The 27,980-nt window shown below is 39.8% G+C and overlaps 2 protein-coding genes across 5 annotated transcripts in view; one reads left to right on the top strand and one right to left on the bottom strand.

Moving 5' to 3' along the window:
* The window catches only part of LOC135100888 (WD repeat-containing protein 18-like), a 56,309-nt gene extending 28,348 nt beyond the window's left edge, over window positions 1–27,961 (top strand). Inside the window, exons 2-11 of the mRNA XM_064004417.1 lie at window positions 11,059–11,113; window positions 19,192–19,264; window positions 19,423–19,501; window positions 19,898–20,053; window positions 20,225–20,463; window positions 22,076–22,315; window positions 23,199–23,441; window positions 24,858–25,015; window positions 26,208–26,351; window positions 27,806–27,961. Of these exons, the coding sequence (XP_063860487.1) occupies window positions 19,202–19,264; window positions 19,423–19,501; window positions 19,898–20,053; window positions 20,225–20,463; window positions 22,076–22,315; window positions 23,199–23,441; window positions 24,858–25,015; window positions 26,208–26,346 (1,317 nt within the window). The 5' untranslated portion in view covers window positions 11,059–11,113; window positions 19,192–19,201 and the 3' untranslated portion in view covers window positions 26,347–26,351; window positions 27,806–27,961. The remainder of the gene's footprint in view (window positions 1–11,058; window positions 11,114–19,191; window positions 19,265–19,422; window positions 19,502–19,897; window positions 20,054–20,224; window positions 20,464–22,075; window positions 22,316–23,198; window positions 23,442–24,857; window positions 25,016–26,207; window positions 26,352–27,805) is intronic.
* The window catches only part of LOC135100889 (uncharacterized), a 64,192-nt gene continuing 62,784 nt past the window's right edge, over window positions 26,573–27,980 (bottom strand). For all 4 annotated transcript variants that reach the window (XR_010268952.1, XR_010268951.1, XM_064004420.1 and 1 more), the window contains one exon: window positions 26,573–26,949. Coding sequence is in view for 1 of the 4 variants with exons in the window: in XM_064004418.1 (XP_063860488.1) it covers window positions 26,842–26,949 (108 nt within the window). In the remaining 3 variants the exon portion in view is untranslated. The remainder of the gene's footprint in view (window positions 26,950–27,980) is intronic.

Here is a 27,980-nt window from a genome sequence, read left to right as displayed (position 1 = left end):
GGCAGCTCCCCGGCGTGAGGTAAACAATGGCTCGCCGCTCCTCCGCCAGACAAGCTCGTGTCATCAGGCCGCTCTACACACAACAAATGTTCGCCGGGAAATTTGCTCATATTAAATCCAATACGGCGCGAACTCTGATAATTAGTCTCGCTATAATTTAACTGGCACCTCGCACGGGAGAGAACAGTTTCCCTGGTGGTAAAAAAGGAGAGAGAAGGGAGGGAGTTTCCGTCCTCTCTAGTGAAAGGAGCGCTGTGAGGCAGGTTAGCAGCGTGCCTTGCCTTGGGCGGGAACTGTACCGCTGCGTGAGGAAGTACCTAATTTTTACTCTGCCCTCGCGACACTCCAGCAGCGTAAAGGAAGAGGACGAAAGAGAGGTATTTTTTCCTATATTCAGAACTGTAAGTGATGAAGGACCAAGCCCAATATATCTGCGGGAAATTGGCCAACGTAAATTCACACGATACCGCCGCTGCGTCACCCTTACTGCCGGGAAAAGAGAGGCCCTGGAGGACGTAATGACCAACCAACGGAATATAAAGGCCACATCTCCTCTCGTACTCTGATTTTACAAAAAACCTCTGAATAGCAGCCAGTAACGAGGAGCCTTACGTACGGCAGATGACGAGGGGAGGGGTGCGTGCTGGCAGAGAGAGGGGAAAAGAAGAGGAAAGTGCGTTAGTGGAATTAGAATTTCCGGAGGACGAAGTAAAGGAAAGAATGGAGTGAAGACTGTTTGCGATAACTGTAAGAAAGAGCGAGTAAATTACTGAAGTCGAAGAGAGAGAGAGAGAGAGAGAGAGAGAGAGAGAGAGAGAGAGAGAGATTTGATAAGAAAGAAAAAGAATAAAGAATTGCCACAAAACGTCCATCAAGATTAAGCGAGAAAAGTCAAGGAAGCCCAAGTTTGTCCAGAAAAATGTGCGGGAATTAAAGTGCAAACTTCAATAAGAAAGAAAATCTATAGAAGAAAAAGGAAGAGGGGAAAAAAAATGACAGAATAGCCTCGCGGGACTTAGGTTCAAGAGAGCCAAAGTTTTCCTCGCCCCGTAAATTTCTGGATACCTGGTGGGTGCCGCAGCAGACCCCGCCAGCCAACACCTAGGAGAACAGTGCCCTCAGCTGCCAGGAGTGTGATCAGTTTCTTGAACCAGCCTGGGAGGGATAGAGTAGGAAGATTTTCTGTATTGTAGTGTTTTTTCTTCTTCTTTTCTTTCATTTCTTATGAGGATGGACGCTGAAGAGAAGGGAGAGGGTGTGAACAGCTTCTTGAACCAGGTTAGGATTATTTTTTTACTTTTTATCCTTTATTGATTTTTATTTATTTATCCACTTATTTATGTGTTCGTTTACTTATTTATTTATTTATTCATCTATTTATTTATATCATTCTGTATTTTACATATATTATTTATTTATTATTTATTTATTTATTTATTTATTTCTAGGAATGGAGGATGAAGAGAAAGTGGTTTGGCTTGGTGTTAGCTTTCACATACCGTAAATAAGGATCAAAATAACCGTGCTAAATTTATTCTTACAAATGTGCCGCCCCCCCCCCCCCGCCCTCAAGATCTCTAAAATACAATTCTTCTTCATGATAGAACAGATTAAATCAATTTACGTTCTTTACACGGAAATTTCCGTTACAGAATTCCTCCTATCTCATGATAAGTCGAGTTAGGTATGGTTACGTAAAATTTCAAAGATAAATATTGCCGCTACCAGCAATGCTCCCACAACACCCCCACCTTCCCCAAAATACTTCCTCAATGTTGTACGTAAGGTTAGATTAAGCAAACTCCATCTAAGGTATATTTCCCAAACTAACATTCCCCTACAAGGTGTAAACAGTTAGCCAGCCACAGAGTCATAGAGGGTGGTGGAATTGAAGGGAAAGAAAGGTTGAACATTTCTAGTGTGGAACTGTAGCGACTAGTTTGTTGTGTAACCAGCTAAAGATAGGGAGCCAGAAATGCACCCAGGTACGTAGATAATCAGCCAGGTAGACAAGGGAACCGGTAGAGCTGAAAGAAAGGAAGACTGAACGCTGCAGTCACTGGCGAGTATAGACAAGTAGCCAGAAATGCAGTCAAGTACAGACGAAGGAACTAGTGTGGTGTAACTCGTTAAGAAAAGAAGGGATGAACGCGTGAAATCCTGAGCCGCCGGTATTGATATTTTACGCATTCATGTGAAGACAGGTAGCTAAAAATGCAGCCAGGTGTGTAGGTACCCACTCAAGTAAGCATACGAGGACCAGTGGAAACCCCGCGGAGAATGACGAACGACAGGATGCACAGTTGTAGTAGTGACGCCAACCGCACAATACATCAACGCATTATGATCACCGTCAGGAAAATAAAAAAGAAATAGAAATCATGAAAGAGTGAGGAAGAAATTTCTCCGTGTGAACAGCAGCGTACCCTGGGGGAGTCTATTTTTCCACGGCTGGCAACCGCTGATCAAGAAGGTGCTTTCCCACATTAGTGAAGATTCTTCCTCCTTCCTCAGCCACTTACTCGGTCTCTACTCCTGGTAATGGGTGCGAAGACCGCCGAGTTTTCTTGAGTCTTTCTTTAAGGGTGTGCTATTTGCTGTATGAATCTCTCTCTCTCTCTCTCTCTCTCTCTCTCTCTCTCTCTCTCTCTCTCTCTCTCTCTCTCTCTCTCTCTCTCTCTCTCTCTCTCTCTCTCTACTTTTTTTTTACGCTAGTCAAGCCTTTGTTTCAGTTTTGCTTTTATTTTCTTTTCTCTCTCTCTCTCTCTCTCTCTCTCTCTCTCTCTCTCTCTCTCTCTCTCTCTCTCTCTCTCTCTCTCTCTCTCTCTCTCTCTCTCTCTCTCTACTTTTTTTTTTTTTACGCTAGTCAAGCCTTTGTTTCAGTTTTGCTTTTATTTTCTTTTCTTTTTCTAAGAACTAATCTTTCTGATATAATTTCTAAGAATCTCTCTCTCTCTCTCTCTCTCTCTCTCTCTCTCTCTCTCTCTCTCTCTCTCTCTCTCTCTCTCTCTCTCTCTCTCTCTCTCTCTCTCTCTCTCTCTCTCTCTCTCTCTCTCTCTCTCTCTCTCTCTCTCTCTCTCTCTCTCTCTCTCTCTCTCTCTCTCTCTCTCTGCGCCTTAAATTTTCCACCGTCCTCTCTTCCTTCGCGATATAAATACTGGATCTGCAGATGAGAAGTGGCGGGAACAAGACTTTCCTTCTGCAACACTCACACGAGAGAAGCGAAAATGGGTGAAAAAACGTGAGAATTTAAGATACCATTTTGTTGATGATGATGTGGTGGTGGTAGTGGTGATGACGATGAAGAAAATAATAATCAGTGAGACGTAATATTATGACTAGAAAGATGTTTTAATACTCCCACTGCAATGTTCGTTCTTGATTAACATTCAAAGCACTGCAGAAGTGAATAAGAGCGAAAAAAAAAGTGGGAAACAAACGTCTGCTCCTGATGCTGTTCTCAAAAAAAAAATAAATAAATAGTAATAGTAGAAGATCCGGGAGAAACGCCAATTTATTTTCTTATTCAAGTGGCTGTAGTACAAAAAATATGTTTGAAAAATTTAAAAGTGAATATAAAAAAAATTATCCGGCAGAGGACGAATTAAAAGAAAGGACTTTAATATGATAAAACTACCCAAACCAAACCCAAAGTCAGGCGTTCTGTGCCTTCCCTGCTTGAACTGTTTACTTCCTGAAGGGTTGGACGTCTACGAAAAGACGTAGAAAAGTGCAGGGTGGTATCATCAGCGTAGGAGTGGATAGGACAAGAAGTTTAGTTTAGAAGATCATTGACGAATAATAGGAAGAGAGTGGGTGACAGGACAGAAACCTGAGGAACACCACGGTTAATAGATTTAGGAGAAGAAAAGTGACCTTCTACTACAGTAGCAATAGAACGGTCAGAAAGGAAACTTGAGATGAAGTTACAAAGAGAAGGATAGAAGCCGTAAGAGGGTAGTTTGGAAATCAAAGCTTTGTGCCAGACTCTATCAAAAAGCTTTTGATATATCTAAGGCAACAGCAAAAGTAACACCAAAATCTCTAAAAGAGGATGACCAAGACTCAATAAGGAAAGCCAGAAGATTACCAGTACAATGGTCTTGACGAAACTCATACTGGCGATCAGATAGAAGGTTGTGAAGTGATAGATGTTGAAGAATCTTCCTGTTGAGGACAAATTCAAAAACTTTTGATAGGCAGGAAATTAAAACAATAGGACGGTAGTTTAAGGGGTTAGAACGGTTACCCTTTTAGGAACAGGCTGAATGTAGGCAAACTTCCAGCAAGAAAGAAAGGTAGATGTTGACAGGCAGAGTCGAAAGAGTATTACCAGGCAAGGTGTAAGCACTGAGGCGCAGTTTCGGAAAACAATAGGAGGGACCCCATCAGGTCCATAAGCCTTCCGCTAGCAAGGGCATGGAAAACATCATTGCTAAGAATTTTAATAGGTAACATGAAGTAATCAGAAGGTGGAGGAGAGGGAGGAACAAGCCCTAAATCATCCAAGGTAGAGTTTTTAGCAAAGGTTTGAGCGAAGAGTTCAGCTTTAGAGAGAGATGTGATAGCAGTGGTGCCGTCTGGTTGAAATAAAGGAGGGAAAGAAAAAGAATCTAAACTAAACTAACTTATATGTGACGGAGAACAATCTTGTGTGTGTGTGTGAAAAAAAAAAGTGAATACAAGTTAAATGTAAAAATATAACAAAGTAGGAAAATTATATACATCCTGTTATACTTACTGCGAGCCAACGGACACGAAAATACGTCCCCAGAATGAGTACGGTAATGAGGTGCAGGAAATTCTATATATTACCCTTCCTCACGAAACATTCCATGCAGCTAAAAATTATTTTGAAGCCAGAAATGAGACCGGAAATGATTATATAGTAGTGTGAAATTCTTTTCTCCTCCTCCTCCTTCTTTACTCTTTTTTTTTTCCTTTATGCTCAAGTTTTCGTCTTCCTCCGCCTTCTTTTTCGTCTTCGTTTCCATCCTCATCGTCGATTTCTTCTTTCGCTTTATTTTTCTTTTATTTCCTCCTACTCCTCCTCCTCCCCATCCTCATCCTCTTCCTCTGTCTTCCTCTTCTTCTACCACAATTACATTTTTTGTTCACCTCGAGAAAACATTAACGTTGCAATAACAACTGTAAGACATCGAGGGAAAGGGAACAGAATTATGTATAACTGCTCTCTCTCTCTCTCTCTCTCTCTCTCTCTCTCTCTCTCTCTCTCTCTCTCTCTCAGTCTGGAAATGTTCGCGGCGTTTCATTAAGAATTCCCAGGTGGACATTGCGGATGACAGTAAATCGAAGAAGTGCGCCCGTGTTTCATTATTATGCGTCTTCCTTCAGTGTGGGTGGACTAGCAGGGTAGCGAGGTAAAGGAAAGGCGTGGGTCTCTCTCTCTCCCTCTCTCTCTCTCTCTCTCTCTCTCTCTCTTCCTGTTCTTCCTGGTGGTGTCAAAAATCGCATAAGCCACCGCCGCGTCTCCATAGGTTTAGAGAGACGCAATTAAGCTGGAACAAAAAGCCGGGTTAGCGAGCTGTGCGGCGGAGGAGGCAGCCGGCGGTGGTGGAACAAAGCCGCTTTAATGACTCTGCCGCAAACTTTTTTTTTCCTCTTCCCCCTCCTAGTTCATTATAAACATTAAAACTTCTTAATTCAAACCCTTGCTGGGAATCTTTGACGCAGGGGATAAGATGAAATAAGAAAAGATGGAATACTTTTACCTCTTTTAGACCATCCCTATCCCACCTTCTGCCACTCCTGCAGCTGCCCTATCCCCTCCTCCTCCTCTTCCTCCTCTTCCTTCTCCTCTCCTCTCCTCTCTTCGTCCCGCCCTGTCGATGTGAAATAACAGGTAGGTAGACGCGGCTCTCAGCAGTAATGGAGAGAGAACCGCTAATGTCCCAGCTGACCGCCGAGCCGTAGTAATAATAGCTGAGTGAACCGACAGCGGGCAAGCGCAACTGACGGAGCTGGAGCTGGTGGTGGTGGTGGTGGTGGTGGTCCGTGGCGCCTGTTCAGGAGGAGGTAATGGCCGTCTGAGATCTTACGTAACTCTGGCTCTTAATTGTTGTTGTATATGCAGTGAAACTACGACATTTTATTCTGTCTTTGGAGGAGTTGAACACACACACACACACACACACACACACACACACACACACACACAGAGAGAGAGAGAGAGAGAGAGACGTAGGAACAGACAGCTTCAAACTTAATTAGGAATTTCCATGAATTCATCTTGTAATTTCTCCGCCAAGGAATTCAGATTGAAACGTATTTAAGTAATTTAGTCAAGTTCGTAGGCTGAAAGTTTAATATTAAGGCTCCACCCGCGTCCGAAATGGCTGGACTGACGCACCACCTCACTCACTCGGCAACCCAGGCAAGTATTTCTGTATAAGATGTCCTGCAGACGGGAAGACGAGACGAGAGGTAGCCATGCGAGGAATGATGAGCGGGAGGATATATGCGGGAGGCAGGCTGGGTTTGAGTTCTCTGAGGTTGGACTTGGCAAGCCCTGGACGTCGGCGAGAGGTGATGTGCAGCGGGTTGTGTTGGCTGGGAGGACGGGCTGTGGAGACTGTGACGGGTTGAGTGCATGACTTGAGATGGTGGTCAGACGAGTGATGTGATGAAGGGATACGAAAGAAAGCTACGAACATGTCGATGGGAAAGTAGGATGGCAGGTGAAAGATCTGTATCTTGCTATCTCTCTCTCTCTCTGCGCACGCACACACACACACACACACACACACACACACACACACACACACACACACACACACACACACACACACACACACACACACACACACACACACACACACACACACACACACACACACTGTCACGTACATTTGCATATAATAAAACGTCGAGTTGTTGCCGGAATAAACATATTTGTATTCCCCTACAGAGCTCTGAATGGAACACGCCAGATTCTGCACATAACATGAATCCTTTGCTGTGAAAATGATCTAGTAGTAGTAGTAGTAGTAGTAGTAGTAGTAGTAGTAGTAGTAGCAGTAGTAGTAGTAGTAGTAATGGTGGTGGTGGTGATGGTGGTGGTAACTGGATGATGAGTTCCATATAAGCTATAATATCTGTTATCAAGTGCTACAACTAAGCGCATCCAATTCTTTTGCACGCAACTTTGGATCACATTATAGTGAAGTGAAATTATGGGAAGTGTCAAGGCAGTGGATGCACACGTCAGCCAGATGGTGGTACAGACACACGATGAGTCCTTTTTTTTTTTTTTTTTTTTTTTTTACAAAACAGAGCAGTACTTCATGCTGAGAGGAGACACGACCCTTAATTTCGGAACCTACAGCAGAAAGATCTCTGGTGGGCCATCTGGTATCAGGGGAACATTTAAGACGGGAAAGGGAAGAAGGGAGTTGAAAAAAAGAGTGGAAATTGATTAAAGTAACAGGAGAGATTGATGAGGACCAGTAGGCGTACTTGAGGGAGGAGGCCAAGGGGGAAGGCTGTCCACCCTGGGTAACAAAATGACGGGGTGCCATACAAGCTCAAGTGTCTCATTCTTCCATCACGCGTCTTACTTTTTATTTTCAGTCTAAGTTGTCTATTTATCCACGATCGATTTGATATTGTAATATCTTCTTCAGGCTTCGCCAATTTCATTTTCTGAAAAGTAAATTAAAACGTAAATTGCTTCCCACATAATATCCGCTATTTCCTTTGAGGATTTAGGTTCTATAGGTATGAAAGTTTTGCCAACAAAACGTATCAGAGAGTAGGCATGTTCCATACATGCTATCAAGTACTTTTATTTTCCTACGACTAATAGGTTATTTGGTGCTTGAAACCAATGTAGTTTGGTGAATAATGTTGGTCACGAGGCAGCTGCTGACAACTTATTAGGTTATAATTGCCAGATAGTGCCGGTGATTTTCCGTAGCTTCATACCTTCTGAACACATTATTTTATTGAAGGTGAGGCAATTTTGGAGTAATGTAAGCCAAGAAAATGCAAAACAGTTCTGTAAGTATATATCGTAAATATTCTTGTGCTAACCATGAATATATATATATATATATATATATATATATATATATATATATATATATATATATATATATATATATATATATATATATATATATATATATATATATATATATATATATATATATATATCAAAAAATAGGTTAGACTGGATGACGTCTGTATTACAATATTATGATAAACAATAATATGCTGTGCATGTGTTGTAATATTACTAATATGAAATTAAATAAAAACTTAAAAGCATTAGCTTATCTCACTCTTTTTCGCGGAACCCGTAGGGACCTTTTGCGGAACTCTAGGATTACGGGGTAATCCCGGTTGAGAAACGCTGGCTTAGGGCATGAATGCATGCAACACTCGCGCAACTTAAAAGCTGTCAGATTTCGCAAGGTCCCTTCCGGCTTCTGCTTTCTGCCTCGCATGGCTTCTTAGCACACAGTTCACTTTAGAGTTAAAATAAAGTAAGTAAACAATCCTAGAAGAACTCTAACACTAATGCTAACACTGTCTTGTTTCTGAAAAGTGCACGGCAATACATTTTTGGGTTAGTGAGGCGGGGTTGGGAGTGCACCGATACACGCCGCGCATGCGCAGCTTGACTAACTTAGTGCACTCAACACTGGTATAGCATAATCATTTCCTGGACGATTTCTTAGAGAGAGAGAGAGAGAATTTTCATCGCAAACTTTCCTCTCCTGCTGGCAAATAGAAGCGGTGTCCTCGAAGCATAACGATAAAATGGAGATTACTTTATATATTATAGTTAAATGATAATGGTAAAAAAAATTAAAAAAAATGGAGATTACTATATATATTATAATTAAATGATAATGATAATACTACAAGTATTGTATAATAAACATCACGTACCCATTCCACACCACTAGCAGGGGCCTGTCTTATCCAGTCTCCAGGCAGGACTCCTTTCCATTCACAACTCCGCTGGATCGATACAGTCCCATCATCCACAAACTCTGTTTCCACATAGGACTCTCTAACAAACACCTCGAGAAGCATGACGGATTTGCTCTCTGTCTGTCATATTCTGGAGTTAGCGCTTATGTATTGCGCTTTGGTGCCTTGCTTCATTCATATTCAATGCCCAGCAGTGTACTATAAACATTAACAATTCATGGTTCATATTCATACAATAAAACTAAACAAAGCATCCTCTCAGTGCGTCACAAACAATATATAGCTAGCCTGTCACACACATCAGCCCAGTCACCCTACCCCTGCCCGTCCAAGTCCCACACCCCTACTGTTCCTTGCAAACATAAACAGGAGTCAACTTCGAACGTGGCACAACAAAGCATCGCCTCTGATGATTAATTAATTGGCACTCGCATCATTAGACCCGTAATGAAGCTATCATTGGCCTCGCACAAACGTCAACTGTTAGTCACTCCAACAAAGCATCAAAAATACATCCCATTGACCAAAACAACCCAACACCTGAGCCTCACTGTAAAGCCTATGTAGAGTTGAGGCAGGGCTGCTCACCCGTCATGTTTCGTGCCGTGATCCTGTTGGTGCACGTGAACCGTTATGATTTTATGCCGTAAGACAATTAGCTCCGAACCTGCAAGTAAGTTAGGCCGAATGCTAGCAATACGGTACAGTTATAATTGCCATAGCCTCAGGTACAAAGAATCACAGTGAGTCGTGTACTGGAAGATGACTGAGGCATACATAAATCATTCAGCACAATCACCAGTAACATGGAGGGAAAAACATCAATCTTCTAAACGTCATATTCATTGTGTGAATGTAACTAGCAAGACTGAGCGAATGGACTGCGTACTGTCCTCTGCATTCTTATTCCACCATTGAGACAAGATGTGTAGGTGAATGCTAGCTGCTCTGTACCGTCGGCTGCTATGTACCAGCTCCTGTGTACCACTGCTTTGGCTTGTATGTACTAATGAAGGGCTGCTATGTACCGGCTCCTATATACCACTGCTTTGGCTTGTATGTACTATTGAAGGGCTGCTATGTACCGGCTCCTATATACCACTGCTTTGGCTTGTATGTACTATTGAAGGGCTGCTATGTACCGGCTCCTATATATCACTGCTTTGCCTTGTATGTACCAAACAAAGCTGTTATATACCAGCTACCAAGTAGGGAGATAAAAATTAATATAGTAAGAAAAAATTAAAAACACGTAATATAAAAGTAATAAAACTACATTAAAATAACACAAAAGCATAAAACAATTAAACTGTATTGTCAACCAATAAAAACAATAAAATTCAGTATACATTGACTTAATACAGGCTTAATCTTCAGCATGATCCATCAGTTCAGCGCACAGGTTTAGAAATACATTGGTTTGTGTGTCTCTCTCTCTCTCTCTCTCTCTCTCTCTCTCTCTCTCTCTCTCTCTCTCTCAGTACTTGCACGGGTTTTCAAGGGTGTTTTTACGGTTCTAGTGACAGATTAACATCATTTTTACATTACTAACAGGAGAAACACGCTTTTAAAAGGCTGTAATTGGTGACACGGTTTTTTAAGAGTGTTTTTTACAGTTCTAGTGATAGATCTACAACATTTCTATATTATTAACAGGAGAAACACCCTTGAAAACCCTGGTAATTATCTTTGTGGCTTTGAAAAACAGTCGTAAGGAGGGAGAGAGAGAGAGAGAGAGAGAGAGAGAGAGAGAGAGAGGAGCATTTTAGTTGAGCCTATCCTGCGCCCATTCTTGTTTGCTGCGGTGACACGGTGCAGTAGTGGGTGAAATTTTTGTTCATAATCACGTAGCGGGTGTGGAGTGGGGAAAGGGAAGTGAGGAAGTGAGGATATTATTTGACATATTATTTGATAACATGTCAACTTTTGTGTGTGTTAGTGTGTGCGTTTGTGGGTGTAGTTGAAGGAGCAGTCATAGATGGCGCTGGAGAGAGAAGGCGGCTGGCTGGCTGGCTGGCTGGCTACAGTGTTTTGGGTCAGCACTGGTCGGTCTTGCCCCACACGCTCTATTAACCAGTGTTTCCGTATTCCTGGCAGCTTCTCCCTGCACCGAGTACCGCCAAGCAGCACCAGAGAGGCACGAGTACGTAAGGTGAGTCCAGTGGTGCTAGCCTCCCCTCAGTCAGCCTTACTGCCTTCACTACAACACCCTCCTCCTCCCTGTAGTGTCTTGTACCCTTTTATTTAGGTTTTATTACTCGTTTTTTAGGTATTTTTTTAGGTCGTTGATTTATTATCAGATTTTGTTTACATCTGAATCTGGAAACAATTGGAGATGTATATTGAAAGTTCGTCAGTATGTAAACAAGCTGTCAGCTGAGGTAGAGGCGGGGCGTCAGTGTTTTCAGCCCTTATTTGTCTCGTCTCTCTCTTATTGTAAGCCAAACATGTCACAAGATGGAGCCAAATGTCTAGCCTTCATATCCGCTGGTCAGATATATCCGTCATTGCCTTGTTTTATTGTCATGAAAGAATAATTGAGGTAACATGGCGGCCTGCTCCCCCACTGACGGCTCCACTGAGGGCCGCCGTGTTGAATTACTGCCTGTGCTAGCTTGTGGGTTTCGATATTTTTTTCTTTTTTTTTCATTTTTCTGAATGACTTTATTTCGCTTGTTTAGTAAGATTTTATGGTTTCTAAAAATATTTCGTTGCTTTTGAAGTGTTATTCTTGCTTCAGTTAAGTAAATGTGTTGAATTTGTTGTTGTCTTTTTTGCGTAAATAACGGGCGGTTTTTACGGTGATTTTTACCCAACTAATTTTTGGCTTTTTTATTTGAGGCTTTAATGAAGATTTCATCATTTCAAAAAATCGTTTATGATATCTGAAGCGTTTTGCGACCCTGTTGAATTAAGTATGTGGACTCTGAATAGGCTTATGGTCCCGTTAAAAGTGGTGATTTTGTCATTTTTTTATTTTTTTATTTCTCTATTTCAGCTTGTAGCTAAGTTTGCAATGCTTGAAAAATTAATTCAGATTTTTTAAAGAGGTTTTTACCTGTGTAAAGTGAAATGGGTGGACTTTTCTGTTTTTTGATGGAGTCAAAGGTTCCAACACTTTTTCCATATTTCATATTAATATTTCTTTACAACTACTTAGGCTGGAGATGTTTTGATATTGTGAATATTAATTAAAGTAATTGTCAAGTCAGAATATATAAGGAATTCGAGCCTAGCTTCATTTTTTCTAGGGGTCAATTTCAAAATGAAATACGTTACGTACGTAAGCCAGCGGTCCCGCGGCAACTCGCCTGTGACGTCATCAAGGATCCGGGACTCGCTCGGCTCCAGTGTCTCCTCTTCAATATTTACCATAATTTCCAGTGTTTTCCAGGTGTTTCCAGCTGTTTCCAAACTCAGGCATGTAAGTAGTAGTAGTAGAAGGAGAAAATTTAAAAAAATGGAGGAGGAGGAGAAAGAAGTAAGGAGAAATGGAGGAAGAGGAGGAGGCATAACAGGTAAATACCAATAAGACAATGTTTAGCTTAGTTTCCTTTCCTGCCTTGCCTTTCTCTGTAATATTTTGTGTGTTTTGGATGTTTTAAGTGTTTTGGGAATATTTAGGAGTGTTGTGGGGTGTTTTGAGTGTATTTTGGGGGTGTTTAGATGTGTTTAGGATGTATATATATGATGTTATCTGTGTTTTCGGTGAGTTTAGTATGTTTTAAGTGTGTCTTAGGATGTTTTTAGTCTTGTGGGATATTTTGAGTTTACTGTGGAGTGTTTTGGTGTGTTTTGGGTGTGTTTGGGGGTATATTGAAATGTTGTGAGTTGTTTTGGGTTTACTCGTATTTGGGGTGTTTTGGGTGAGTCAAATACATCTTTTAGATGTATTTGAGTGCGTGGTGTGTATTGGGTGCGTTTTGCTGTTTTTGTATGTATGCTGTGGTGTTGTGGGGTGTTTTGGGTGTGCTTTGGATGTTTTGAGCGTTTTGAATGTGTTTTGTAGGTAGTTTGGGGTATTGAGAGTGTTTTGAGTGTGTTTTGGATGTTTTGAATGTGTTTGGGTGAGTTTTATGGGTATTCTAGAGTGTTGTGGGATGTTTTGGATGTTTTTTAGCGTGTTTTGGTTGTGTTGGGTGAGTTTTGTAGGTATATCAAGGTGTTTTCAGTGTTTTGGATGTTTTTAGCGTGATTCGGGTGTGTGGGTGAGCTTTTTTTATATTTTGAGGTGTTGTGGGGTGTTTTGAGCGTGTTTTGGATGATTAAAACGTGTTTTGGGTGTGCTTTGGATGTTTTGAGCGTTTTGAATGTGTTTTGTAGGTAGTTTGGGGTATTGAGAGTGTTTTGAGTGTGTTTTGGATGAGTTTTGTGGGTATACATAGGTGTTGTGGGGTGCTTTCAGTGTGTTTTGGATGTTTTAAGCATGTTTTATGTGTGACTGGATGAGTTTTGGATGTCTCGATGAGTTTTGTTGTATTTAAAGATGTTTTGAGTGTGTTTTGGGGTGTTTTGAGTGCTGTTTGGGTGAGTTTTGTTGTATTTAAGGATGTCTTGAGTGCGGTTTGGGTGTGTTTGGCTGAACTTTGTGGGTGTCTTGGAGTGTTTTGGGTGTGTTTTGGTCATTTTGGCCACACACGCCCCCCAATAACACAAATAACGTAACTTAAACACCACAACTTCACCAGCTATTACTGTAACATATACAGGACAACCTTATCAAGTCTATTATACCCACAAGGGCTTGCCACACTCCAGACACTGCGCAGGTGCCCGTGAAAGTCTCCCTGCCTTCCTTCCCACTCACCACTCCAACTCCTAATGTAACTCTCTCTCTCTCTCTCTCTCTCTCTCTCTCTCTCTCTCTCTCTCTCTCTCTCTCTCTCTCTCTCTCTCTCTCTCTCTCTCTCTCTCTCTCTCCTTTTTCCACAAGTTGTTAATGTATCCGTATTTTGTTTATGATAATAATGATACATAGCTGATGGTACATAGCAGTCATAGACGGTACATAGCAGCCAGTGGTACATAGTGGCCTGTTACCGTGTAGGTAGACACCTTGCCTTAGTTAAACTCCTCCTCTTTATTGTACATAACATACATGTACATAAATATACTTATTTGCTTGCTTGCTAGTTTATTTATTTATTTACTCATAATTGCGTGTTTTAAATGGTACAGGAAACTTATATGGTATATATTCCTGCCGTTCAAAGACATAATTAATCAAAATTATTTGCCCATTTTTATGTTTGCATCCATTAAGAGGTACGTTTTCATAACTACTCGTGTGACTGATATGAAATGCCACCTAGAAACTAATGTAGCTAATGTGGGAGAATCTTGTTTTGTTTCCTTTAAAACATCACATTTCTATGACTCCTCAGAGAAAACGTTTCTATATGGTGAAGGAATCAAAAGGGTAACTAAACTATTCTATTGTTGTCAATATACTTACTGAAACCGTGAGACTGTAACTAATGTTAATCTCTGTACTTTCAAATTTACATGGAAAACTGTTGAGGGTACTGATTTAGACTTTAGTTCTTCTTCGCCTTATCAATCCCTGGTGGCAAAAGCTGAATCAAGAACTGCCAACAACCTTTAAAGTAATGATTTGTCGGAATAAAATAAAAAAAAATATTAAGAATAAATAACAAATAAAAAAAAATGAGATACAAACACAACAGTAAGCAGAATTCATTGTGGACATGAGAAGGGAGTGCTTACAGATCGTCTCTTGTCTCAACTAGTACACTCTTCCTCCTTAAACTTATTTCCTTATGGACTAAAACATGGCAGATTGCATAATTAGGTATGTTGAGTGTGTGTATACAGTTGCCCCAATTAGTGACGTCACAAAGCTTACTGAAATTCACGTCTATAAATTCAAACAAATCGATTACACATGGGTTGAAGGACTGCTGGGGATGTGATGGATGGACGTAGCTGTTACATCATGATATTTTGTCTGGAACGTTTGGTAGCATGTAGCATCACCACTTTAGATAAACTATACTATATAAGAACATAATCATCTCTTAATTATTAAAGACCTCTGCACGCTTCCCAAAGCTGGATGAGAGAGCGAGCAGAGCCTAGGAGATAATATAGTGGTAGTTATAATAATAATAGAACAGCACATCTTGTTGCCAGACCTGATAATCACTTGTCATAAACAACATTGAAAATTACTTATGAAACACCACATAAAATGCAATAATTGAAATTACAAAAGTGGATACAAACTTTCATAAACTCTGTGTGTGTGTGTGTGTGTGTGTGTGTGTGTGTGTGTGTGTACCTTTATCTAGAATTCTAGATCATTCCAATTATTAATGTATTGAGAGGGAAAACTTATTTCTTTGTGTCCTTCAACTATTTTGTTTTGCTTACCTTATTTCCCACCTGTCCCTCAGTGTCTTCCTTGTCAAGTGTGTGTGGGTTGAAAGTTTTCCAAGGTTCATACAAGCTATTGAGAAATCCTTGTCTGCCAATAGTTTCATACAGGCTGTTGACATATCCTTGCCTGTCAATAGCTTCATACACGGGTAATTGTCTATCAGTAGGTTCATACAGGCGGCTGACACTTTCTTCACGTGGTGATTGTGTTCTTCAGGCGCATTGGTACATCTGCTGCTGGGACTGAGGAGAGACGAATGAAAGGATGACTGGGGCAGTAAAGGAGTTCCTGGGGAAAATGTGGTATGCTAGATATAAGAATTTGTGGTGTGAAAGATGCCGATCCAAAGGCCTGGTTCAGGAATAATCCGAGCCACCTGTAACATATTATTATTATTATTATTATTATGATCAAGATGCCAGTAGACCTGTCGCTGTCCCCTGGAAGTATATTTTATCATAATAACTCCGTTGTTGTAGCCAATAACATGTTTTCTGTACCCGCTTCCTCGAGATCCAGTTGTTTCATGTCTCTCTCGATTCTATCTCCTCACATAACAAGCCTTTCTCATCTCTAGTTCTTCAGCCTTCCATCAGCCTCCTTTATGCCGTCTTCACAGAATTATCCTTTTCCATCCTGGCGAAATGTCCAAACCAAAGATAAGAGACTTACCCTTGATACCATACCACCTCAGACTTCTCTCTCTTGGCTTCTCCACTATTGACATAAATTCTGCCTCATATTCTGATGTTCCAATTCTTTCCTTTCTCTCGCAGTGACACTCCCATCAACTATTACAACATTCTCACCTCTGCGTAGTTGTTCACGTTATTGCATCAATATACGGGAATGTTTGAATTGTAAAATAACATTTATCGATAGAGATGTTAAACTAGACTTTTTTTTTACTAATTTTATAAAGATATTGATATCCTATTACACGAGTTTTTTTTTCTTATTGTACAGTGTAAACAAGAATAATAGATACCCTCTTAGTAATACTTTCTTATTCTTACAATGTACAGACAAAATTTTGTCAGCATTACTATATGGTAATTAAATTTAGCTTGGATTTCCTTAATTATTACTCATCGGAGACACTTGCCAACTATAAACATTTATATATCTTTTCCCTTTCATCATCACTCGGCGTCAGCTCATTCAGCTGGTCACACGTGCTACGAACCTGGTGGCGCTTGCTGGGTGTAGTTTTGTGTTGTGCTCTCTGCTATCCTTGTGCAAGTAGAAAAAGGACCAGCGTGGAACATTGAAGGGAAGGAGGACTGTGAAGCGATATAAAGCAGAAGAGATCACAAGAAGAAAAAGGGTGTGCAAAAGTTGTGGCGCCGCTAAACACCTCCAACCCTCCACCACCGGTACACTCACTTTGAGTGCAGTGTAAGAATGTCATCGTGTGTGTTATATGTTATGTAGCAGCGTTTCTTTCATCATTAAGTATCCTGACATTTACTTAGGTGTGCCCTCGTTTGTATGCGTTTTGTTAGTTTTCTGTTGGTGCAATGCTGTATCTGCTATTGGCAAGTTTCTCGGTAGTTGTATTTTGAAGCCCCTGATGGTTGGAAGGTGTAACACTGCCCATTGAAGAAGAGGTACTCATCAAGATAATACTATTCAGCGGTCAGTATTTGTTTATTTATTAAAGTGCCACAGTTAGAGCAAAGGACTCGGAAACGGAGGTACAGTGACAGAGTAATTGGAATTATGTTAACTTTACCGCATTAGGTTAACTGCAACAATGCTGGTGTAATAGGTTGCCCCGGTCCTATGAACATTAGATACCACAGTCGTTTTGGGGATGAGAATAGTTTAGGGTTGGTTAGGACTACTCAAAATCATATACCTAAATTGGTGTTACTACAGTTTCATACTGTGAACCGTCTGTAAGTATGAATATCCACATGTGTTGAATGTCATTATTTGTAGTATTTTTTAATCCCATCACTTGTCAGAGATTAATGTCTGTTAATGTAAGGTTTTAAAGTTTTAACTATTTCACAGCAAAATCACATCAGTTATTTCTACCAAAACATTAGGCTTGGCCTGCAGTGGTCAATTCTGACACTCACAGCACATCTTGTGAACTTATTCATAATTTGCATTAAGTGCCATACATGCTCTCAACTGCCATTAACAACCTTATAATGCTTTTTTTTTTTTTTTTAGGAGGGACACTGGCCAAGGGCAACAAAAATCCAATAAAAAAAAAAAAAAGCCCACTGAGATGCCAGTCCCAGAAAAGGGTCCAAAACAGTAGTAAAAAATTTAAGGATAAGTGTCTTGAAACCTCCCTCTTGAAGGAATTCAAGTCATAGGAACGTGGAAATACAGAAGCAGGCAGGGAGTTCCAGAGTTTACCAGATAAAGGGACGAATGATTGAGAATACTGGTTAACTCTTGCATTAGAGAGGTGGACAGAATAGGGGGTGAGAGAAAGAAGAAAGTCTTGTGCAACAAGGCCGTGGGAGGAGGGGAGGCATGCAGTTAGCAAGATCAGAAGAGCAGTTAGCATGAAAATAGCGCAGAAGACAGCTAGAGATGCGACACTGTGGTGATGAGAGAGAGGCTGAAGACAGTCGGTTAGAAGAGAGGAGTTGATGAGACGAAAAGCTTTTGATTCCACCCTGTCTAGAAGAGCGGTATGAGTGGAAACCCCCAGACATGTGAAGCATGCTCCATACATGGATGGATAAGGCCCTTGTACAGAGTTTTGTAATTAAACTAAATGTGACCAAGGTAACTCCTGAATATTTGAAATCTGATATTGGTTATAAATACTTCAAAATTTGCTCAGTAATTGGCACTTGAGGACACATTTGAATTGGCATACTTGTATCTTTTGCTTGAGTGCTGCAAACAATTTTTCAGTTTGAGATGTGTTAGTGTATGAAACTCATTACCTGACAATGTTGTTGCTCTGGAGTCTGTTAATCCATCAATGGCAGCTCAGCATTCCACACCTTTGTTCTTTGCTTTGTAATTTCATGGATTGACTTCATCCATTACTGCTTTGCACAACCACTTGCTACATAGGCACACAACATAGTCACCTACATTATTGTGTCTCTCTAATTAATCCTACACTTGTGTGCGCTAGATGCCACAATCATGGAGAAGAGCCTCAGCCTGCTTGTCCTTATAGATTTTCATGAATAAAATCACTGACAATGTCAATACAGGATGTTTCTTCAGCTCTCAAGTGACCTCAGTACACATGTTGGTCTTAAATGAAAAAAGATCTGCAAATTACCTTTAGACTATGATAAAAAATTGTAAACATTCGTGTGTGGCAAATTAGCATGTATAAGCTAATGCCAAGTTGTTGATGATTACCTTAGCTTTAGATGGACATATATTAATTAGGCTAAGCACCTACTAGCACACAGGCCTGAGACTTAATAGGTACTTAGCTGTATGCTTGAGTGGAATGTCTGTCTGGGGTAGTAGGATGCTGAATAAGGGTGAGCAGTGAACTGCTGTGTCTGCTAGCTGGGGTGTAACAGCTTATGTGGGAGCAAGAGCATAACTCCAATTGCTCCTCGAGTGTAACTAACACATGAAGCAGGTTGACAACAGTATTGTTCTGGGAGTGTGAATCCACTTGATCCGGACCCTCATTGGTTCATCCACTCAATGTTTGTCATACTTAAATTGAGATTGTTACCCACCACCATGAACAATAGTTCAGAAACTTGATGACATTTAACATTTACAAACAAATTAGTTAAATTTAAGATCTTCTCCAGACCATGCATCATGAAGCCTTAACATTTTACAAGCAAATTAGGCAAATTTAAGATCTTCTTTTCCAGACCGTGCATCATGGAGCCTGTTGTGGATGCAGTATTTGTGTCTTCTCTCAATACTGGGACAGAATCTCTCCAGGTAAGTTGTGCTGTGTCTTTCATTTTCTCTCTTTTAACATCTGTACAAATATGTTCACTATATTTTGTCCTAATGAACACAAGGAATGTTAGTGGATTTGCATTTAAGAGAGACTACTAACTGTTAATTTTGAAAAAAATTGTTATTATCTGTTCCAGGTCTATGATTGTGACACTGGGACTCAACTGAAGAGCTACCGAGGACAGCCAGTTGCTGCTTCTACTCTCTGCTCAGTTGGTAAGTTTGTAGAATATAGCTGATGAAATTGAAGTGGAATTAGTTGATATCAATTGTTCCCATCATATCATGTGTGCTGGCAGGATTGTGAAAGTTGAGAGAACTTGACTAGAAAATTTAACATCAGGAACTGCAAGTGTATGCTGTACTAGAATATTTTCTGCAAATAGAGGGACTGAGTTGTGTAAAAAGATGTCAGTAATTTGGATAGTGAATGGTGAGAATATTGGAAATGTGTATATAAACAATTTCTTTTGCTGTATGTGTATTGAAGATAGTATGAAGTGCAGAGTGCTGATGAAATAGATCTTATAATCTGGACTATAGAGGTCTTCTTCTAGATCTAGAAATACAAACCATATAAGGATCTGTGACTTGTATACATCTTTGTTTCAGGACGCGCATCTCACTTACTGGCGGCACAGAGAGACAAGCCATTCCTACAGACCTGGGCCATCCACCAGCATGATGTGCAGCAAATCCGACTGGTTGTTCCTGGGAAAGTCACCGCCATGGCAGTGAACTCAGCAGGACAAAAGTACTGCATCATTGGTGAGTATTGCCACACATACCTGAGGATCTGCCACAGTTGTTCGTGTTTTCATTGTCATGCCACAGTTGTTCATGTTTTCATTGTCAGTAACTATTAATCATGGTATATGAGAGTGCAGGAAGCAGGCTGCATTGATGTAATACCTCATTTTAGGAATTTGTTTATTCCAGGAATCAATGAAAAAATTCACATCTACAAATTGTTGTCTGGTCGCATGATTGGCATTGCAAGTCGCCATTACCAGCCAGTTACCCGGTTGATATTTTCACCTTGTGGCAACTACTTTGCTTCGGGTGGGGAGGATGGGTTTGTGTATCTGTGGAGCTTGGCCAGTTTCATCGAGAGGCTACACCAGGTCCACGCACCCCAACCTCAGCCACACTTTATTCTAGGACAGCACTCAGATAAGGTTTGTTGTGCCATTAGATTTTTTTTTTTTTTTTAAATGTTCAGAAACCAAAACTATTTTCCCTGTAGGAATCAGTATAAAATGGATTAATCTTTCCCAGACACCAGTCCACCCTGTCTTAGCAGCTTATGACAGATGCATCCACAACCAAGATCACTGTTTCACATCTCCAGCTCAGAAATTATTTATCCAGAAAGGATGTACTGAATGAACTTGTGACATGAAACTCATTAGAAGATATTGTTTAGACTGTGCAGGTATTCTCTGTTACTGATCTAGTGAGGGAAGCCTTACAGTGACACAGAGAGGAGTAATCCACTTACCACCAAACTGAAGGTGATCATAATACAGTAAAACCTCCCTAAACTGAATCCGAATAAGTCGAATATCGGATAATCCAAATGTCCTTACAGCAACTCTTGAGTGAGAAGCAAAAGTACACTAGTAGTACAGTGTATAATGTTATGTTAGCTTTTATGTGGCTAATGTGTTGTGTACAGTTAAGTGAGCTCTTAAATGAACACCAAGTTGCATAATGTTAAGTGAACTTTTAAGTGACCAGTTAGTGCATTGTATGATAACAAAATATGCTGTAGATATCTATCTTAGGGCTTATAGTGTGCTTATAATGTGCTAACAAATATGCTGTAAATAATAATAATTGTATATGTTTATGTACTTACATAAAAAATGGCCAAAATTGTGTATTGTCAGATAAAGCGAACTTTCAGATGAACAGTTGGCCACCCTGCCCCATATAGTTCAGTTTATGGAGGTTTTACTGTACTTAGACACCATGTTTGTGGTGAGGCACATCCTCATGTCCCTCATTGCTCCATTTCTTCATTAACATATTCACAGTCTCTTCACCGCCAATGATTATGTGGCGTATTTTTGCTATTTGTTTTACCATTCTAATGAAACTGTAACACTCATACTATGTAATCGTGGCTTTTGTATTTTCCAGGCATCACACATCACCCCCAGTAAACAGTTTTAAAACAGTCATTTTGTTAGCCAAATCAAGGAGCAGTCACAAAAGATAACTTTCTCTTATGTCAGTGTCAAACACTGAATCCATTACACTATGCTTTCAAAAACATATAAGGGGATAACCATGTAGTTATTTTCTTTTAGTAGATTTCATCAGACCGAGAAGGAGCAAGTTGCCAGTTTGTGCAATGTAACAGTCATATCAGCGGGAGTTATAACCATGAATGTTGCCGTCTGTAATGATACTATTTCTTAGAAATTTTCATTAATTATGTACAGTCCCCTCCACTTCCACATTCATCACTTAGTGTTGCCAGTGTGTTAATCATCATCTGTGAACTACCTGCCTTGATTTGATTCATATCTGAGACACATTCCAGTCAATATGAGTAAGCAGGAGGATGATGAAAGGACTGGTAGGATTTGTTTCAGATATGAGTTGAAGCAGGTGGTTCACAGCAGGTGATTCACACATTGGCAATGTTAAGAGATGAAAGTGAAAGTGGAAGTGACTGTACATGAAAGTATCTGGTCATTAGATTGATTATTAGTGCACTAGAAATGTATTTGTGAGAATCATTTCGTTAATGAATGGGATATTAACTGCCTTTTTCTTCAGATTACAGGTTTGACCTTCACCTCATCAGGGATGCGAGGGTTCCTTGTGTCATCCTCCTTGGACCGCACCGCCCGTGTGTTTGACCTGGTGACTGGCCGCCCTGTGTATTGTTTGGTCACTTCCGATGCTGTGACCAGTGTGGCCAGTAATATGCTAGGGTCTCAGCTCTTCCTTGGTCATACTGATGGCACTGTCAAGGTGGTGGATTTGCTTCCTCCTCATCCCCATGGGGATATTGAAGTAAGTCCATAGTAAAAATAGTTTATCTATCTATTTATGAGACAAGCAGTTCCTCATGGGGTAAAGCACCCATACACACATCATTCACAGTGCCCTTAAGCTTGTTGATTTCCTGATTGTAATTAAGGTACTATTGTAAAGTGTTTAAGCATTGTTATTAGTCATCAGCGGCGGACTGTATGAGGTGTGGAGGGAGAAGTGGGTGAGGATAGCAGCAATCAGGCGTGGGCACTCGCCACCTTACCACCTCCATCTCCCACCTACATCTGTTTTGTCACTGAGGGAAGAAATGAAGACTTGCTGGGAAAAATAACTTTGAATATCCTTCCTACACTGATGGATGCTTTGTGGCAGGAAGTAAGAATACTGTCACTGTATTATATATATTCCTTGCATGTCAAAAGAAGCAACTAAAAGGGATATGGAGCAAGGGGATAGGAACCACCACCTCTGTAGTGTTCTACAAATGCTCTAGGCAAAACACTGAAGTGTAAAATTGTGCTGTGAAATAAATAAGTAACGTTGTTTCTGTATAGTTTTGGTAGTTAGGTTCTAGTATATTCATGATATACTAATAATTGTGGATAGAGATTTTGATAGTTTTAACTCTGTTTACTCAGCAAGGAGTGGGTGTAGGCTGGGTTGAGTTGTGACCCTCCCATCCAATAGGAGCAGAGGTTTTAGCTGTTCTAGTTTCTTGTATGCTAATATGTTCATCCTACAAGAACAGAAACTTGGCAGTCTTGTTTGTGTGTGTTGGTGTATGAAAAAAATTGTTTATGTTGGCATTTGCAACAGGAGTAGCATTGCCTTCACTCAACAATAAATGGTGAATGAGTTCAAAGATTTTCCCAGGATGGCTAACCACACTCATATCTTTCAGGTGAGCCGCAAAGGAGTTTTGTGCCATGAAAAGTGTGTGCGGCATCTTGCTGTGACACCCTCGGGCAGCCACCTGGTCAGTGGAGGAGACGATGGAGAAGTGAAAGTTTGGGTGGTGACCAACAGCACACTAGGAAGTCATGAGGCTTCTGCCAAGAGACGACCTCACTTGGCTCACAGAAGAACAATACACACTGGCCGAGGACCAATCACCAACTTGACCATAAAGCAAATCAGTAGAGAGGTTAGTTAATTTGTAGAAAAATTATGCTATTTATTCATTTTTAAGATTATTATTTATTCATCCACATGCTGTAACTACTTCATTCACTAAGAAGTATTAAGTACACATACATATGACCTTGGCAAGTGTCATCAGTGTCATTTATGTGGTTTGATACAAGTTCATAAAACGAGTGTCATGATTATTTTTGATTACCAATGTGCGTGTCCATATATACAAAGGCTAGTAGGATGTTTGCTATGGTTTGGAAAAACTGCCAGATTCACCAGCTGACTGAATTCTACACTCGAGGTGGTGGTCAGCTGGAAAAAAATCATTACATCATTTGTGCGTTATCAAACCATCTAATAAAATATTAGGAACATTTTTAGCCACCATCATCAAGCAGAGAGCAAGAAATATGGCAAAATTGGGATTTTAATACTATGTTTTTCCTCTCTATATGAACTTACTTTATCCATTTAAGTTATACACTTAACACATCCGTATATAAATCCCGGCACGTGAAAGAAGCAACCATGTTTTGATGCCAGATTGTCTGTTGACATCGTGTCTCCCCAACATCTTCCATGAGTTGCTGCATGTCTGTTTATATCTTATCTCCCAATGTCTTCCCTGAGTTGCCGGTTTCTTCTTTCACATCCTTTCACATCTTGGTTCTTCTTTCCTGATATGTTCGTCCCAGTCAACCACAACACATGTTAGACTGGGGTTTTACAACAGCACCACAAACTCATGTCTCCTTCCTCGGGTTTCTTGGGTGTTTTGAAGAAGTCGGTGTGTCTGATATCAGCCAGTTGTTTGTCTCCACATGGTTTCAGTCGTCACAATACAGTGAAATCTCCATAAACAGAACTAAATATATGGGGCAAAGCTTAGTTTATCCAACAGTACACGTTTTTGACGAGTTTCTATGTACATATTGTTATTTGCAGCATTTTTGTTAGCATATATATTATAAGCCACAAGATAAATATTTACTGCAATTTTTGTTATTACACACTGTACACAACGCACTAACTAGTAGTCACTTAAAAAGTATACAGTTAACATTATATGACATACTTGTCACGTAAGAGCTAACAACATTATGCACTGTACTACTACTTTTACTTGTCACTCAAGTCTGCGTCAAAGATGTTGGCTGGTGGCTGTAGTGTGATTGGGGATGGAGTGGAGGTGGGCAGACTGGCTGAGGAGGTTGATGAGAGCATTCAAGTTATTCGGGTTTGGTTTAGGGAGGTTTTACTGTATCTATCTTATCAGCACAAATAATATTTGTTCACCTCTTTTGAAGATTTGAAATAACATTCCAAGCCTTACCAGACTGGTTGGTGTAATAATGTGAATAATGACTTCAGTAAGATCACCACAACTGTACACAGGGAAAGTATTACATGTTCTGTATTCACACAGGTACTGAGTGAAGGAGAAATGACAGTAAAGGAAGTTATTGCTCCCTTTAGCCAAGATCATTCCAACCCACTAAGTTGTCCAGTCACTGTGCCAATAAAAGGAAGATGTAATCCACACCTTCATTTACAAGATTTGTTCACTTCTCCACTTCTGTCAAGGTAATTACTGTAATTAATTGTATTTAGATTCTTTTATTTACAAATTTTAGGGATGGTAATTTTTTAATCATTGTTAAAGTATTGTTTGTTTTACATTGAGAAGGATGTGAATAAAAAAGGGTATTTGTGATTGCAATAACTGGAGGAAGGATGATGATTTTGTGTATTTTTTTTTTTTTTTTTTTTTTTTTTTTTAAGAATACCTGAATTTGTGAAGATTTACTCTTAAGAATCAACTTCCACATAATTGTGCAGCTAAGTGATCTGCCCCATCAAGTGACAGAAAATTTGCTTTTCATAATTACAAAAAATATGCCATATTATATTATATTATATTAAATTATATTATAGGAAGGATACTGCATCTTGGAAGACACATCCTGATTTTAGAAAGGAAAGGAAAAAACACCAAAATTGTGTCCAACATCCAGTCATTATTTTCTTCATTCAGCACTATTTTCATTATCCATTGTTTTCATCAGAGTTCATTTAAAGACTTTTGGTGTATAGGAATTGTAATGATAAATAAGCATACTACACATCTTTCGTTATCTTATGGTGGTTTTACTTTCATAAAAATCAGTGAACACCAAACAGCCAAGATGGTGATACCCCATTATTCATTGTATATTACAATGAACATACAGGGACTGCCACGTGTAAGCCTGGTCGCTTCTTGCAGCTTCCCTTATTTCTTATGTTCTTCTTATCTCTGCTTCTGATGCACATCCATGACGGGGGTTGCTTTCTTAGACTCTCGCACTGTCAATATATGCAACTGAGAGATGAAAATTTCATGTTATTAGTACAAAGGTTCAGTCATAATAACAATGCCATGAGCAATCCCCCCTGGACCCCTTAGGGCAGAATAAAAAAAAACAGGAGTCATTACTTTTGGAATGGCCTTGTATTTATATACCTTACTGCAGCAGCAGACAATACATCAACTTCTTGATAATATGATTGATATTCATATATATTTTTCCCACACAGCATTGATAACAATACATTATGGTATTCAAAATAATTGTAGCAGATAAAAAGTTCTGAGTCTGTATCATGTAAGAGTCCAAATTGAATAAGCTAACTACAACAATCTTGGAAGACACACGGGTATTTTTTTATTTCATTTTTAGGGGAAAAGTATGTCTTATGAGCTACAAAATATGGTAACAATGTATTTTCTTTTCAGTATCCCACAAGTATCTGGAACTTGTGGAGGGTTGGGAATCAGCAGTGATGCTCAGAACAATGTGGATCAGCTCAAGATGACAAACTCTCAGCTCTTCAAATTTGCACTCAAGCACATAATTGGTGAAGGAGATCTGTGATATAGGTAGGAATTCTGTAAATTTGTGACTTCTGTTACTGCTTACTGGTGAGCTTTAGAAAGAGAGAGGAGAGAGAGAGAAAGAAAGGTTTTACAACCCATACCGGGGAGGTACCATTAAAAGTTTACCAGGCTATTTTAAAATTGCAGCACAGACGTGCTGGCAACCTGTTCCATCCATGTATTGCATAATCCCTCTCCCCATCTCCATCCTCTCTCTCTCCATCCTCTCTCTCTCTCTCTCTCTCTCTCTCTCTCTCTCTCTCTCTCTCTCTCTCTCTCTCTCTCTCTCTCTCTCTCTCTCTCTCTCTCTCTCTCTCTCTCTCTCTCTCTCTCTCTTTACAGAAAGGCTTAAAAATTCCACGTTGAATGTGGAATTATTTAAAAAGCTACTTCTCTCTCCTCTCCTCTCTCTCCAAACCCATCTGAGGCTGGTATACTAAAAATTATTCCCTTTAACCACACAAAATCTCATTCCTTCACTTGACTGATTTATTTAACACACACACACACTATCCTTGTCGGTGAGGTTGAAGTTGCTGGTGGGCTGTGATGCTGGTAGGTGGTGGTAAGTGTTATTGCTGGAAGGCAGGATCGTTGTCATCTGATGATAGAAATTTTAGTTAGAAAATAAGTTCTTGACTCGTTTATTTTATTTTTGTTGGATTTACTTTTTTTTATGTATGTATATTTATTTTATTGTTTTATTAGTATTATTATCAATCAGCCAAGCATAAATTTGAAAAGAACTGATGTGTAAATTCTGTCATATCCCTCTAAACTTCCCAATTCCATTTTACTTGACTTCAGCTCTTTGTCTGCCATGGTTTCTACTATTACTAATTACAATAAACTTTTCTCATTGGGAAGTCTGAGGTGCCCTAGCAGTTTCGAAACCTGATTTTTTTTTTCTGTATATTTATTTTAGGTCACTGTAAAAATGTCTAGAGCTATATGAATTAGGTAACTCCTAGTAAGTTAGGTGAAATTTTTACCTAGTAGCCAAAGAATTGGATTAAGGTGAAATTTACAACCAGTAAATGAACAAGGTAATGTTCATTCACGTGTGTGCTCAGCTGTACACAGGTGTTCGTGGTTGTATTTTGAGTACATTTGTGTGCAACTCACTTGTGCTCTCTGGCAGAATGTCATCATGGTAGCCTGCTGGGTACTTGAGGAATATTATTGTTATTATTTTTATCAGTGTCTTAAAATTGGTTTGGGTTCATTATTTTGGTTAATTACAGTTGGTTCATTCAGTGTAGAAAGGTGTGCTGTGTGGTTGGTTAGTGTGTGTGGTTGTGTGTGTGGTGTGGTTGGTGCTGTGTGGTTGGAAGTGAAAGTTGGAAGTGTAAATAGAATAGAGGATATTTTTACGTGTTTTAAGTTAATTAGTAATCAAGAAAAAGTTTAATTTAATTGACCTCTAAACATGTTTTTAATTAAGGTTTTCATTTCAGGCCTTCTGCAGAAGAGAGTCATAGTTACAGTGTCTGAGTGTGTCGCATTGGATCACCTGCAACCACTGGAAGGAAGCTACTTTAAAGATAAGGATTCTATTTCTACAGATGGGTTTTCAAAATAAAATAAAAAATGTATAAAAATGCTTATGAAAATCTGCTGGTTTTTATCTAA

This window comes from Scylla paramamosain, chromosome 5 (assembly GCF_035594125.1).
Source record: "Scylla paramamosain isolate STU-SP2022 chromosome 5, ASM3559412v1, whole genome shotgun sequence".
Taxonomy (NCBI): domain Eukaryota; kingdom Metazoa; phylum Arthropoda; class Malacostraca; order Decapoda; family Portunidae; genus Scylla; species Scylla paramamosain.
The sequence above is the reverse complement of the archived record's forward strand: the minus strand, read 5'-3'. Positions and strand labels throughout refer to the sequence as shown.